Below are 16,205 nucleotides of genomic sequence, written 5' to 3' on the forward strand. Positions count from 1 at the left end.
GTCTGCGGTTGTGAGGCCGGTTGGACGTACTGCCAAATTCTCCAAAATGACGGGGGCGGCTTATGGTAGAGAATTTAACATTAAATTCTCTGGCAACAGCTTTGGTGGATATTCCTGGAGTCAGCATGTCAATTGCACGCTCCCTCAAAACTTGAGACATCTGTGGCATTGTGTTGTTTGACAAAACTGCACATTTTAGAGAGACCTTTTGTCGCCAACACAAGATGTGTAATGTGTAATGTGTAATGATCATACTGTTTAATCAGATTCTTGATATGCCACACCTGTCAGGTGGATGGGTTATCTTGGCAAAGGAGAAATGCTCAACAACAGGGATGTAAACAAATTTGTGCACAACATTTGAGAGAAATAAACTTTTTGTGAGTATGGAACATCTCAGGGATCTTTTATTTCGGACTAACACTTTACATGTTGCGTTTATATTTTTGTTCAGTGTAGAAAGTGAATATTGAACTAACACGCAGGTGGATCCTCTCGGGTTCTGTTTGCTTTAGTGATACTATACTCCATCAAAAGCAGTGCTGGGGAAAACGCTGCCTCCCTGGTGTACAGAACAGGGTTCATTCAGAGGGTGGTCTTTAGAGTTTCCTTTATGGGGTTTAATGCTGGGTATATGGGGTCTAGAAGCTGAATATCAGAGCTATACTGACAGCAAGGGAAATTTTACACAGTTTGAGTCCTCCAATTTTACTCATCTGGTTCTCCCTGAGAGAGAGAGAGAGAGAGAGAGAGAGAGAGAGAGAGAGAGAGAGAGAGAGAGAGAGAGAGAGAGAGAGAGAGAGAGAGAGAGAGAGAGAGAGAGAGAGAGAGAGAGAGAGAGAGAGAGAGAGAGAGAGAGAGAGAGAGAGAGAGAGAGAGAGATAAGTACAGTTACAATATATCAGAGAGAGAGAAAGTTACAGTATATCTTTAGCCACAGCGAGTTGAACACTCTTTCTCCTCGAACATAGAGCATTCCCTATCCATTCAGAACAGACTGATCCCTTCAACATATCTCCCCTTTTCTTCCAGCCAAAGAACTGACAGAACTACAGTACTTCTCGCAGACTCCTTTAGAAATGTAAATGAACAGAGACAGCTTCACTAAAAACCTGCTGGTCCCTGAGAGTTAGTTGAACTTCATAAATATGACAATAGTATTTATGGCTGACTGAGTCATTAGCCATCCCATTATCCTGTTGGCCAGCCCTGTGATGTGATAGCTCCGAGAACAACATTATAGTGATCTATCAGCCAGAAGACATGGGATGCATCCACAATGGCACCCTATTCCCTGTATAGTGCACTAGTTCTGACCAGACCCCTATGGGCGCTGGGGGAAAGTAGTGCACTATAAAGGGAATAGGATGCCATTTAGGACACAAACGAAGAAAGGGAATCATGATTTTGTTCTCTTTCTTTCCTTTCCTCTGTATTTACTGGTCCATATTCCGAGTTTGGAATGTCCTCACCACATAAATCACGGTCAATGAAGTTGTACTCAGAGACGAGGAATACTTTGTGGATCTGTTACAACAACGACATTGTTGGAGACGTAATCATTTGTTTCAGTTTGTGCCACAAAGTTCTAGTTAGTTGTAACCAGGAAGGAAGCAGCCTTCCATATTTATTTATTTAGTCAAATGTGATATGTACAGTACAGAGACAGAGGCTGTATAGAGTTTTTAATACACCAGGTACAATTCTTATAAACCAATCACACTGTTCTTATTACATAAGTCATTGGGAAAACACCCTAGATAGTACCTAATTACCATTTATAAAAGATGACAAGGAACAGTCATAAAAATACATCGTGTAGGATTACTATTTTTCTCTCATGATTAAATCATTAGCTTTGTGGCAGGCAAAACAATGCAATCAGTGTGTCAATAAGACAGACGACACAAACAAAGGTCTTAAACTTATAAAATAAAAAAATGAATGAAAATGTGCATGACGTAATATTTGCTATACAAAAAAAATGACTTGTTGGATATGGCAGGCACTTGATCCACCTCCACGTCTAACGTGTGGAACACTGTGGAAACATCAAGCACCAGAACCAGCTGTTTGGTTAGAATATTCTCCCCCTTCCCCCGACTCCTCCTCCTTACAACCCAGAAAAGACTTAGAACCACAGTAAAAAGCAGAGAAAGGAATAATACGGTAGCAATATGTTTGGAACGGAGGGCGATATCACTTATTGAGAAGCATATAAAACTATGGTGAGAGAGTGCGAAAGGGAGGAAAAGAGGCAAACAGTCAGAGAGAGAGAGAGGGGCGACGAGCGAAAGAGAGAGAAAGCAAGAGAGGAAGCGATAAAAAATTGGGAAAGAGAGAGCGTGAATATGGAAGGATGGAAATGTCAAATGTGCCTTTTCTCCAGCCCTGGTCTGTTCCAGCGGCTCAGTGGAATACTTCTGAGAAAGCAATAGAACACATCACCAGTCGGGTCAATCTACCCTTACAGACTGCCTCATTCCCACCTCCCACTTGTCTTATTCGCTTCACTCCTCTCCTATTGCCGTTTCATTGACACCCATTGTTTCAACCTCTGCCAAGGTATATTCAAAGACATGGGAGGCATCACATTACAGGCACTGTTAACAGTACACCCATACGCACACACCCACAAACCCACCCACCCACACACACACACACATTCTCACCCACACACAGATGAGAAAAAAATATGGCAATGGTAGTTAAAACATGAATTACGACAGTATTGATTACTTATAAAAGGTAGTAGAATGAAATGAAATGAAACAGAGATAGTTTTTTTAGCTGGGCCTCGAAAAAGACAGACAGTCATGCTGTGAGGCTGTATGTGACGCTGTTCAGGAACGTTGTAGTGAACAGTATGTGGTTTCCCGGTAACCACCTTAATGAAAAATGTGGAGCAGCAGTCAGTCGGATGGGTCAGGACAGACTGGTTACAGACTGGCTTTAGTTACAGTGACTCAGCAGAGGAAACGGCCAAACGGTCAGGCAGAAACACCATGGCAGACCCAGCCTAACCCTCCCACTCTACCTCTAACCCATCCACCACCCCCTCACTAGCGCCGCCCAGACACAACACAGATACATGTTTCATGAGCTACATTAATTAATAACCCAACCCTGACCTCGTTTATACTGATGAATCCCCCAGATGAAAGGAGTTCAAATCAAGTCAAATCAAATGTATTTATAAAGCCCTTTTTACATCAGCAGATGTCAAAAAGTGCATATACAGAAACCCAGCCTGAAACCCCACAGTGAAATAAGATCTAAAGCTCTACCTCTGGTTGAGGAGGAGAGGAGGAGAACTACAAAAGAAAGGAGAACAAAAAACAAGGGTAGAGGATAAAATGCTAGAGAGAGAGAGAGAGCATGCGAGGCTGAGTTTAAATAAGAAGGGTGTCATAGTCCCGGGGGAAATGTTCTCTGTAGTGTAGCTGGGAACTGTAGGGTTGTCTTACCCCAGAGATCGGACATGCTGGTTAACCCAGTGCTCTTTATGTCAACACATGCTGACAGCAGCATATAGAACCCTACAGAAACACACCCAAACACAATCTAGGTCATACACAAATACTTGAGAGTATACACTTGCGTCAGAAGTTGCTCATGGGTGTTACGTGGGTGAAAATACTGTGGGGTGCTGATTGACAGAATGTTTTGTAGATACAATGCAGGACGATGAAGGTGTCCAAATACACAAGCCACAGGAAGGGTGAGGACTAGACTCTTAAAGACCCAGTGCAGCCAAAAACGTGATTTGGTAGGCCATACAAGCTCACACAGCGAAGTGGTAAACCACACAAGCTCACACACTATTTTGGAATAATGCTGTGAAATTGTGAAAATTATGATAATGTCCTTTTAGTGTAATAACTGTTTGAAAAGACCGCCTGAAATTTCACCCTGCTTTGGTGGGATGGAGTTTTGACCTGCCCGGTGACATCGCCAGGCGGTCAATTAGTTAATAGACCAATAAGAAAGAGTTCCAAACCCCTCTGCCGATAACAGCTAGTTTTCTGTTTTCCTCTCCCCACTCAGACCACTCCCTATCAAAATTCTTGTTTGAGAAATTGCTCTTTACTAAGAAGTTATTTTAGTTTCTTTTTGACCATTTTAATTGAAAACAATCACAATAAGGTACTTTATTGTTACCCATAAATTATTTGATATTGAGATAAAAACGGCTACATTGGACCTTTAAGGCAGGACAGTCTTCCCACAAGGCACTTAAAGTGGGAAGATCACGATGGCAGACACAGAGCAGACAACTGGTGATTGGGGTGAATAGAATCCTGACTGTAAAGTTTGTTATAAAAACACCAACATAGAAATACAATTAATTAAACCTCTGTGTTGAAGCCATTCAAAGATATCTAGTGGACTTTAAAAAGATCCAGACTCTCTTATATTATTGCTGCTGATAATCATCAACCCCTCCTCCATCCTCCAGTTCCTCTTATCCCTCCTTTGCCCCTCAGGAGTAAAATGGACGTCCTTTCTCTGAGCCCTGCAGCCTGTTGAGCCTGGCCAGCTGAGATGGAGAGGGGGGCACATCCTGGCGGTACGGGCCCTTGGGTGTGGCTGTGACAGGGATCGGGGCCTGGGTCAGGACTGGATCCGGGGGAAGGGTTGGAGTCGGGGCTGGGGGAATGTCATCGTAGCTGGTGTTGGTGACAGGGACCCCCTCCTGTGGCGGCGGTAGCCTCATCTTGGCCTCAGACTGCTCCCTGCGTCTCTGCTCCTGCCTCAGCAGCTCCTGGGTCTCCAGCAGGACGCGGGCGTTGAAGCCACTGGCCCCACTGTGCAGGTAGCCATTCCTGGAGCCCTGGTAGCTGGAGTAGCGGGGGTTCTCCTTGGCCGTCTGGAAGACCTCGCCCGGCGGGAAGGCTTTGTCACACGACTCCTGGGACACTGTGCTGGGGGTCTTACGAGGTTGCCTGGAGGACACAAGAACAACATAGTTTCATGAGCTACACTTTTATTTTCAATCTTTGCAACATGGTTGTATATTGTATTTTTTTGTAGTTGCGTAATTCACCAGAAACAAAAAAGGAGAAATTAGGCAAAAATGAGATGGAGATCTGCCAAGGTCTTCTTTCTGTAACTATGATGACATTGAATCAGGATACATGAAGACATAAAGACAGGATACACAAAGGTAGAAAGACAGGATACATGAAGGCATAAAGACAGGATACACAAAGGTAGAAAGACAGGATACATGAAGGCATAAAGACAGGATACATGAAGACAAAGACAGGATACAAGAAGGCATGAAGACAGGATACATGAAGGCATAAAGACAGGATACACAAAGGTAGAAAGACAGGATACATGAAGGCATAAAGACAGGATACATGAAGACAAAGACAGGATACAAGAAGGCATGAAGACTGGATACATGAAGTCATAAAGACAGGAAACATGAAGGCATAAAGACAGGATACATGAAGGCATGAAGACAGGATACATGAAGACAAAGACAGGATACATGAAGACATCAAGACAGAATACATGAAGACATAAAGACAGGATACATGAAGACATAAAGACAGGATACATGAAGACAAGGACAAGATAAATGAAGACATAAAGACAGGACACATGAAGACATAGAGACAGAATACATGAAGACATAAAGACACAATAAATGAAGACATAAAGACAGAATACATGAAGACATAAAGGCAGGACACATGAAGACAAAGGCGGGATACATGAAGACATAAAAACATGAAGACAGGATACATGAAGACATAAAGACAGGATACATGAAGACAAAGACAGAATACATGAAGACATAAAAACAGGATACATGAAGACATAAAGACAGGATACATGAAGACATAAAGACAGGATACATGAAGACATAAAGACAGAACACATGAAGACATAAAGACAGAATACATGAAGACATAAAGACAGAATACATGAAGACATAAAGACAGGATACATGAAGACATAAAGACAGGATACATGAAGACATAAAGACAGGATACATGAAGACATAAAGACAGAATACACGAAGACATAAATACACGATACATGAAGACATAAAGAAAAGATACATGAAGACAAAGACAGAATACATGAAGACATAAAGACAGGATACATGAAGACATAAAGACAAGATACATGAAGACATAAAGACAAGATACATGAAGACATAAAGACAGGATACATGAAGACATAAAGACAAGATACATGAAGACAAAGACAGAATACATGAAGACATAAAGACAAGATACATGAAGACATAAAGACAGGATACATGAAGAAATAAAGACAGGATACATGAAGACATAAAGACAAGAAACATGAAGACAAAGACAGAATACATGAAGACATTAAGACAGGATACACGAAGACATAAAAACATGAAGGCAAGATACATGAAGACAAAAAGACAGGATACATGAAGACATAAAGACAGGATACATGAAGACATAAAGACATGAAGACAGGATACATGAAGACATAAAGACATGAAGACAGGATACATGAAGACATAAATACAGGATACATGAAGACATAAAGACAGGATACATGAAGACATAAAAACATTAAGACAGGATACATGAAGACATAAAGACAGGATACATGAAGGCATAAAGACAGAATACATGAAGGCATAAAGACAAGATACATGAAGATAAAAAGACAGGATACATGAAGACATAAAGACAGAATACATGAAGACATAAAGACAAGATACATGAAGACAAAAAGACAGAATACATGAAGACATAAAGACATAAAGACATAAATACAGGATACATGAAGACATAAAGACAAGATACATGAAGACATAAATACAGGATACATGAAGACATAAAGACAGGATACATGAAGACATAAAAACATTAAGACAGGATACATGAAGACATAAAGACAGGATACATGAAGGCATAAAGACAGAATACATGAAGGCATAAAGACAAGATACATGAAGATAAAAAGACAGGATACATGAAGACATAAAGACAGAATACATGAAGACATAAAGACAAGATACATGAAGACAAAAAGACAGAATACATGAAGACATAAAGACATAAAGACATAAATACAGGATACATGAAGACATAAAGACAAGATACATGAAGACATAAAGACAAGATACATGAAGACAAAAAGACAGGATACATGAAGACAAAAAGACAGGATACATGAAGACAAAGACAAGATACATGAAGACATAAAGACAAGATACATGAAGACATAAAGACAAGATACATGAAGACATAAAGACAAGATACATGAAGACATAAAGACAAGATACATGAAGACATAAAGACAAGATACATGAAGACATAAAGACAAGATACATGAAGACATAAAGACAGGACACATGAAGACATAGAGACAGAATACATGAAGACAAAGATGGGATACATGAAGAAACATACAGAGAGTGAAGGGGAACAAATGGAGGGTTGTTAACAACAGCGGCACAATTATTTCCACGGATGTAAACACACACAAACCTCCACACAAAACTGCAGCTTTCACACATTGATCTCCTTTTAGAGACGGCCACTTTTACCACAGACACAGTAATGGCTGCCCTCTCTGCTGCATGATCTGCCTCTGTCCAGCCGTCTGCTAGCCTATGACTGACTTGACGCATGCAACCCTCCCCACACGGGCAGGCACACACCCAAACACAGACGCATACACGCGCACACACGCACACACACATTTTTTTTTTTTAAATTGTGTCTAAAAGCCATCATTGGGAGATGTGTCCTCTTAGGCTAACGTGTGTGTGCCTGGCCACCTTCTCAATTATTAGAATCCATTAAGGAAGCAATGTGATGTGAGATGGAAGATGTGTGACATTGGCGGCATCCCAAATGGCACCCTATTCCCTATATAGTGCACTACTTTTGACCAGTGCCCATAGGGAATAGGGTGCCATTTGGGATACAACAGTGTCTTCCTTTACTGTACGTTTGGGTGCAAAGAGAGAGAGAGATCCCATTCACACCTCACTGACCTCACACAGTTTAAAAGGGTTTCGAGTTCACATCACACAGAACAGAACAGGGCTGGAGCAGGGAGCTGGGAGCTGGGGGTCAAGGCATGACATGCTTTCAGACTAGTGACAGGAAGCTCACAGTCCTGACTGCCTGCTTCCCAAATGGCACCCGATTCCCTACACAGTGCACTGCCTTTGACCAGGGCTCATAGTGCTCTGTAGGGAATAGGGTGCAATTTAAGACTGAGCCCATGGATGCCTGGCCTGTTCCTTATCTCTAGAACTGTATGGTAGTGAGGTGAGAGTGAGGTCTACCGTACGTGCAAGCTGCTATTAAAAACTGTACAAAGCAGTCAGCCCTATGTTAGCCTGCCAGCCATGGACAAAATACCACCATTGAAGGCCAGCGAAGCCAGAGTTTTTGCACTCTCCAACTGTAGCTCAAAAAGGGATCCATGACACACACAGCCATGTGTGACTGTTTGCTGTGGTTAGTAAAATAAAACGGCTAATAAGATATTTATCTGGATAGGGGATGTGAAAACGGAACATTTGCATGGGGCTGGTCTGGTCTGCCATTGATAAGACCTGAGTTCCACATGGAGCTGTTTTAAATCAAACGTCCATATGATACTACATAATACAGCCACAGAGACTTGGGGCGCGCATCTGCATTCGCTTTGGACAATGACAACAGCAGAAAAATAAGATAGTAATAATTCTCTATCCCTCGCCTCTATCCGTCCGTCCAGCCCTCCATCCCTCCCCCCTTCACCTGTCCTTCTCGTGGTCTGATTTTAACGGTGTATCCCCTTGTAAATGAGCCACTGCGAATGGTGGCCTCTGTGCTCTCTTCTGGCTGAGGAGAGGGGATGAGCTGAAACACATGGCAGTACTCAGACACTGTGGATCTTTGTGTGTGTGTGTGTGTGTGTGTGTGTGTGTGTGTGTGTGTGTGTGTGTGTGTGTGTGTGTGTGTGTGTGTGTGTGTGTGTGTGTGTGTGTGTGTGTGTGTGTGTGTGTGTGTGTGTGTGTGTGTGTGTGTGTGTGTGTGTGTGTGTGTGTGTGTGTGCGAATCAAAGCCAAGGCAGATGTGGGGACACACTGTAGAGAGAGTCTTACCACATGCTCAGCCTATGAGAATGAGAGAGGAAAAGAGAGCGATAACTCTGAATCTGTACTCCACAACAGCCACAGCTCACGTGGGAGGTGTTCTTTGAGAACCGTGTGACGCTTCATATAGAACTTAGTGACTTGTAGTTCCAACGCGGTTTTTAGTGCTGATGACGTAGATGGAGGGTTGATATGGGGCAACATACAATCAAGAGGAAAGAATCTGTATGGGAAATAGTTACATAGTGGTATTGAACTCTGTATCTCCTACTCTTCTCCAAGAATGGGAATTAAAAGCATTCTTTACTTACAGTGGTGAGGGGAGGGTTATTGAAAGCAAAAGATACAGTATGTCATCATGAAATACGTTGGTTAAATTTAGAAGGACAGAATTTAACAAACAAAGTCAGGAAGTTGGCTTCAAGAAGAATCTGTGGCTGGCTGCTGTGTCTGTGTGGTTTTGCAACTTCAGCTGGTAGAGATCAGGGTTGATCAAAATGGAAACACACACACTCACACACATACAGGCATGTACACATACACATTCACACGGGTATGTACACACACACACACACACACACACACACACACACACACACACACACACACACACACACACACACACACACACACACACACACACACACACACGCACACACACACGCACACGCACACATGCACACACACACACACAGACACATGCACACACACAGACACATGCACACACACAGACACATGCACACATGCACACACACACACGCACACGCACACACACACACGCACACACGCACACATGCACACACACAGACACATGCACACACACAGACACATGCACACATGCACACACACTAACAGTGAAGGAAAGAGAAAAACACAGAAAAACATGTACCTTGTCCTTGCAATGCCAAAGGCCCATGGGTATATTGTACAAACAAATTATATAAAAACTTGGAACAATGTTTTACTTGTCTTTCAGGAAACTAAGTTGTTTGTTTACATGAGGAATGTGAGTGTGCGTGTGCGTGTACGTGTGTGTGTCTGGCAGCTACAGACTGGCCACTGAACGAAGCTTATCCTGCCTGCTACTTACGCCAGCTAAGCACCCTTCTGACTGGCAATCAGCCCCCGTCTCTCCTCCCTCACCCTGTCTGGCCTAGCTAACCCTGTTCCAATAACAAGAGTTCATTAGAGAAACGTCCGACCCTCCTCACATCCCAGACCACCACTAAGCCTATCAGTAATCAGATAGCATGGATTCTCAGGAGGGTTTTTGGGAAGACTGGGTTTTAGGGAATGGCCTCTTGGTTGTATGGATGACTGCCCTCACTTCCCGTTTTAAAGTCATTACACAGGGAAGAGGAGAGGGGATGTGGGTATTATGGGTCCTGAGTAAGACTTGAGTTCCTAATGAGGATCCGTGTGTGTCCTGACGTTTGCTCTGACTTTCCTATTTAGGGTCAAAGGGCATGCTACACTCAGCTGACCCTGGCTGAAAGAGGTTATGAGATTATAGGAGGAATGCTTATCAAAGGACATGGTCCGATGATCTTCCTCAGGAGATGAGGACTTTCCCTAGGGAAACCATGTTAAACGCAGGCATGGGGAAAGCAATAGTCACATTAAACACAATTTCTCTGTGTTGTAAAATAACTTTGAAAGAAATATATGGATTGGTCAATGTTGGTATTGGGAAAAGTGATAGCAAACGAATCCTACCGCTGCCACCAAAAGCCAACTAACACTTCTGTTTAAAACAACTAGGAAGGAAATGTATGGATTGGTCAACATGCCATTGCACATATTGATCGGTGCGTTTGTGTGCGGACCACAAAATCCATAACTATAGAGAGGGACAAGTTTTAATCAATCCAAGATTGATCGCCTAAGACCGCCATCTCAGAGCGTAGCAGTGTGTTTAAATGAGTGTTGTTTGTGCAGACCCCTGCATCCTTCTACTGGTTCTAGAACTCAACGTCTCTAGAGACTAACAGAACCCTTTTTTCTGGCCAATGAAATCAGAATTCCTGAATGTGAGACCACACATATAAGGGTCTGTCATTGTTTAAACTGAACCGTGTAGCAATTGTCTGAAGAACACAATTAGATTCAGTGAAAGCTAAAGAAATCAGCTTTCACTTTTTACATTCTCCGTGTCTCAAAAAGATTCCATGATACAACCGCTAACTTTGGCTTATTGCCTTCAGCACAGTGAGGCGTGAGGGAAAAATAAAACAGCTGATGAATATGGGAATAAATAACTCAAAATAGCAGTCAGTCAAACTGTATCAGTAGTTGCCTTCAGTTAAGATGAGCTTTTTTTCTTTAAGTACGTAAAGCTTAAGATGACGAGGAAGCTTTCCACCACACCAGCGTCCCTCCGTCCGTTGGCTGTTAGATTTGCATTGACTGAGAGTGATTAGAGAAGTGCGTGCGAGCGCGTGTGCGATTAAAGAGGGTAGGAAGCTTTATATTAAAGTCGTCACAGAGAGACAGCTGGGAAGGCAAACACTGATATTAAAGTGGGTCCGAGGGCTCCAGATCATCTCTGATACTGTAAGCTTTATTGACGTTTCTGACAAATGCAAAATAAATGAGAAAGAGATAAGTGATGCAGCTACTGCTCTGAATGCTGTGAAAGAGGAAGGCGGAAGTTGCTACGATAAATGTCTCTGAAAACCACTATTTTTAGGCACTGAGGGTGGTAGAGCGTTTTGATACCCATGTGATAAACTTGTTTCCCTCTGGTCGACACTAAAGAGAAAGTAGAGCGCTACGTGGGATTGTATTAAATGATTGCATTCCAAGAGTTTGCCAAAAATCATTTAACAGTCTAGAGATAACTTCAGTACAGTGTGGGTTTGAAATGTTTGACTTTATTTGACGGTACGAGACAGAGACGATTTGAGAAGAGAATAAATAAAGAAGAGGGAGAGAGAGAGATGGAGAGAGAGAGAGAGAGAGAGAGAGAGAGAGAGAGAGAGAGATGGAGAGAGAGAGAGAGAGAGAGAGACAGAGAGAGAGAGAGAGAGAGAGAGAGAGAGAGAGAGAGAGAGAGAGAGAGATGGAGAGAAAGAGAGAGAGAGAGAGAGAGAGAGAGAGAGAGAGAGAGAGAGAGAGAGAGAGAAATGGAAAGAAAGAGAGAGAGAGATGGAAAGAGAGAGATGGTGTATCTTACCGTGGCAGGGAACTATACTGTCTTTGGGCCTGTGTAAATGAGTCTCGTCTCTTGTCTTGTCTCGGTCTCTGCACCTGTGACTCCACAGACACAGATTGGTGTCCGGTCAGGGTATGGGTCCCCGAGTTAGCCTGAAACACACATCCCGGTTACACACAGTACATGTACACTTTACACTTTACACACACATACAATATATTTACAGCACATTTACACAATGATTTTGGATACTCTGACATTATACACAAACCCTTAATAGAGCCCCGTAGAAAAGACATTGCGTACTTCTATTATCAAGACCAGAAGTCGATGGAAGGTAGGTTTCTCAAGAGCAAGAGTTTATTTGCTGGAGGATGTTGGTGGATAGCAGTAGGTGTTAATGAAGCAAACACCTGCCCCTCTGACCCTGGCGGAGACTCATACTGTCATTAGTCTAGCCCACACATCCTTGACCCGGAGTGGAGAGCCATGATGGCGCCACCATTACCTGTTGCCATTGTTGGCATGCTTTAGCTGGTAGTTGGTGACCTTGACTACCACTGCCTGATCCAAACGAGGAAGTGGCTCTGTGGCTTTGTTGTGTGAAGTCATCAGAATGGTTGGTATGGTATAATCATCACACGCACTCGCAGGCACACAACGCAAGACACATCACTAATGAGCTAGCTGATTAAAAACATGACAACCTAATTAGCAGTAGAGGCATGTACATGCTTGTACCTTTGGAGGATGAGTCAGAAGAACTGTTGACTTGAGTATTTTTTTAAACATATTTATTTATTTATTTATCTATAAAAGGCTTTGAGGGATATGCGGCTGAAGGGGATATGCTGTGGGTATAGGTACTGTATCATCAAGAGAACGTCTTTAAAATGTCTAATGCCTCCTGCAGATTTTCACATTGACAGCTGCAATAACAGCCTAATAGGCCAATTACAGAAATCACGCCGACCTCTCCCTAAGTCCTTGGAAGTAAAAAAAATTATGCTATTACATTTTAGTCATTTCAGCATACACTCTTGTCCAGAGCGACTTACAGTAGTGAGTGCATACATTTTCATACTTTTTTTGTACTGGTCCACTGTGGGAATCGAACCCACAACCCTGGTGCTTGCCATGCTCTACCAATTGAGCTACACAGGACCTATTACACGTGTGTCAAATGAATTGACCTTAATGTTTCAGGTTTCCCTGAAATAACACATCTTCCTCCACTCAAAAATGCTTGAAAACATAAACTGGTATCAGATTAAGCGTAAGGGAAACATGAAATGATTTTATTGGGCCTAAAAGCGGAGGGTGAGAAAATTATTTGGCACGCCGAAAGAACTTTTTATGTCATTTCAATGGGGGATGGAGGATGGGATTCAGCCCAAGGCTTGACATTTCCTGTATTCAGGTTTCTTATTGTAGGGAGCTGAGATCTAACCATAGAAGAGAATGGCTTTGTCTCAAATGTCACCCTATTCCATATATAGTGCACTACTTTTGACATCGGCCCATAGGGCTCTGGTAAAAAAGTAGTGCACTATGTAGGGAAAAGGGTGCCATGTTAGGGAAGAAGGCAAGAGGAATGGCTGGGAGACAGAATCAGTCAGAGTAATACCATTAGCCAGGAAGGAGAATCTGATTATTCACTGTTCTGCGGGAATACAATGCCATATAAAACATGACATTTGCCAAAATCAAATCAAAAGATGTCATGTTCATTTTTTATTTAATAACAGGGAAAAGGATGTCAATACTTCATGTTTTTCCCTCCACGTTGCATATAGCCTAGCCTGTCAAGTCCATGGAGAAAGAATATACCACCTGTTAAAACACAAGAACATTCAGCGAGAAAGAGAGAGCGCGATTGAGACATAATTATGAAAATGATGTGCAGCTATCAAAAATAAAGAAACATGAAAACAGATGGAAAGGGAGGGAGAGTCTTGGACCTCCAACCTCACAGAGACACAGTCTAATAGTGATCATAGACTCACCCAACCCCATCTAGACTATCAGAGGAGGGTGAGGAGAGGGGCTCCTTCCCCACCACTGTCTTTATCCCAAACAGCACCCTACTCCCTACATACTTTTTTTTGTTAGGTCCCTACCTTGTGCATTATATATAGGGAATAAAGTGTCATTTGGGACACACATACTGTTTACCCCATAGCATAGACAATGAGCTCCACCTCCACACAAACAGCCATATGGAACACATTTCCCTGTGAATGTACTTGACTGGTGCACATAAAGACAGAGTGTGTATCCCAAATGGCATTCTGTTCCCTATATAGTGCACTACTTTTGATCAGGGCCCATAGGGCTAGACAGTATGAAAAGAGAAGGCAAGGCTAAGCCTGGGCCTCGATGGATAAAACCTACAGTTGGATAATGGATAATGACTCCACTCTCCCTTTAAATTGTTTCACACAGATCCAATTCCTGTCAATTTATTAACAGCGGGGCTAGTCCATTTGCGGTGAGGAGGGGTGTGCCACCCCCAGGCTACAGCTCCGTTCGCAGAGCGCTCCGTGTGGTCCACCACTTCCTCTACTCAGCCCAGAGAACTCCGAGAGCTCAGAGAACGGACACAAATGGGAAGTGGCTTTCTTTATCGCCACATCTCAGACTTTAAGCACCTCAATACATCTCAGACAAGTATCTCCTCCGTATAGGAAGTACATCAAAAACAGACCAGCCTGGTTATTAGGACCATATGCATGCATCCTCCTGAGACGTTTAAAAGGCATTTAAGAGCTGGTACATCTCTAAAGAATTAGTTATAGAATTATATGCGCTCATTCTGTATGTCTACATTTTACTGCTCCTAGCAGTAGTACACTGTATTACTGGAGAATAGGGGTGAAAAATGTTATTACGTAGAGAATAATGGACATGCATAATCCAATGTTCCCCTTGAGTTCCCTCTCTCCCAGACACTCGCTCTCTCTCTCTGCACTATATCTTATCTCTGAACAGAAACACAATTTTGTATCTAAGTAACCACTGCAGTATGATAAAGACAAGGGCCCTGAATAGCAGTGTCTGTCTGTGTTATCTGTGAGTAGCCATTATCATACAACCAACCATACAACATAACCCCTCTACAAGTGAATCCCTATATTGCTCCCTGTGGCTGCGGCTGTGCTTGGGTTAATGCAACTTTTTAGCTGATGCAATGCCACATAACACAGTACAGAGTTGTATTATGATTAGAAACCGTCTTAGCCCTTGCCTCTGGCCTCTACCAAGTCAAGTGACTGCACTTACAAAGAGCTTACGCTTCACATGATTTCATGATAACCAGTTCAACACACATACGCTGTTTCTCCCTCCTGCATTGGCAAGGATTGTCCTGGATTCCCCTCGACTGTACTGCTTCTATGGTGGCTGAGTTTGTAGCCTTGTATGTTACTGGCGGATTCATTGTAATTCAAAGGAATTCACATAAATAAGAGTTTTAATAGGAGCCGGTGGTGTTTTTGATCCAGTACCAGTATAATGGTGGAACATTCTCCTGTTCTGTGTGTTCATGCTGAACATGCTTCTCCGAGGCCCAGTCTCAAATGGCACCCTGTTCCCTAGGTCCCATAGGGCTCTGGTCAAAAGTAGCACACAATATAGGGAATAGGGTGCCTTTTGGGACACAACCCCATCTATCCCACCCAACAACAAAGATAACATGTTATTGCTTAAGAACAGAGAGGCAGCCCTCGTGGAACATTCATGTGGTTTATTATGATGAACATCTGGAAAGCCCCTCTCAGAAGGAATCTGCACCTTAGGCCTACGATGTGGGAGGGAGAGAAAACAAGACGAGGGCTAATTGTGTGAATTGGCTCAGGTTGTGTGACAGCCAGGCATAGGCTGTACATTACCACCATTATTCTATTATAGAAGACTGGAGAAGTCAAAGTTCTGACTGGAACATTCTTG

The 16,205-nt window shown here is 42.7% G+C and overlaps 1 protein-coding gene across 2 annotated transcripts in view; it reads right to left on the reverse strand.

Moving 5' to 3' along the window:
• Positions 1-1,592: 1,592 nt before the first annotated feature.
• Positions 1,593-16,205, reverse strand: part of LOC120028005 (partitioning defective 3 homolog) — a 577,327-nt gene continuing 562,714 nt past the window's right edge. For both annotated transcript variants that reach the window (XM_038973116.1, XM_038973117.1), the window contains 2 exons: positions 12,279-12,409; positions 1,593-4,946 (listed from right to left, as the gene is read on the reverse strand). In XM_038973116.1, the coding sequence (XP_038829044.1) occupies positions 4,484-4,946; positions 12,279-12,409 (594 nt within the window). In that variant the 3' untranslated portion in view covers positions 1,593-4,483. The remainder of the gene's footprint in view (positions 4,947-12,278; positions 12,410-16,205) is intronic.

This window comes from Salvelinus namaycush, chromosome 33 (genome assembly GCF_016432855.1).
Source record: "Salvelinus namaycush isolate Seneca chromosome 33, SaNama_1.0, whole genome shotgun sequence".
In the NCBI taxonomy this organism is placed as follows: domain Eukaryota; kingdom Metazoa; phylum Chordata; class Actinopteri; order Salmoniformes; family Salmonidae; genus Salvelinus; species Salvelinus namaycush.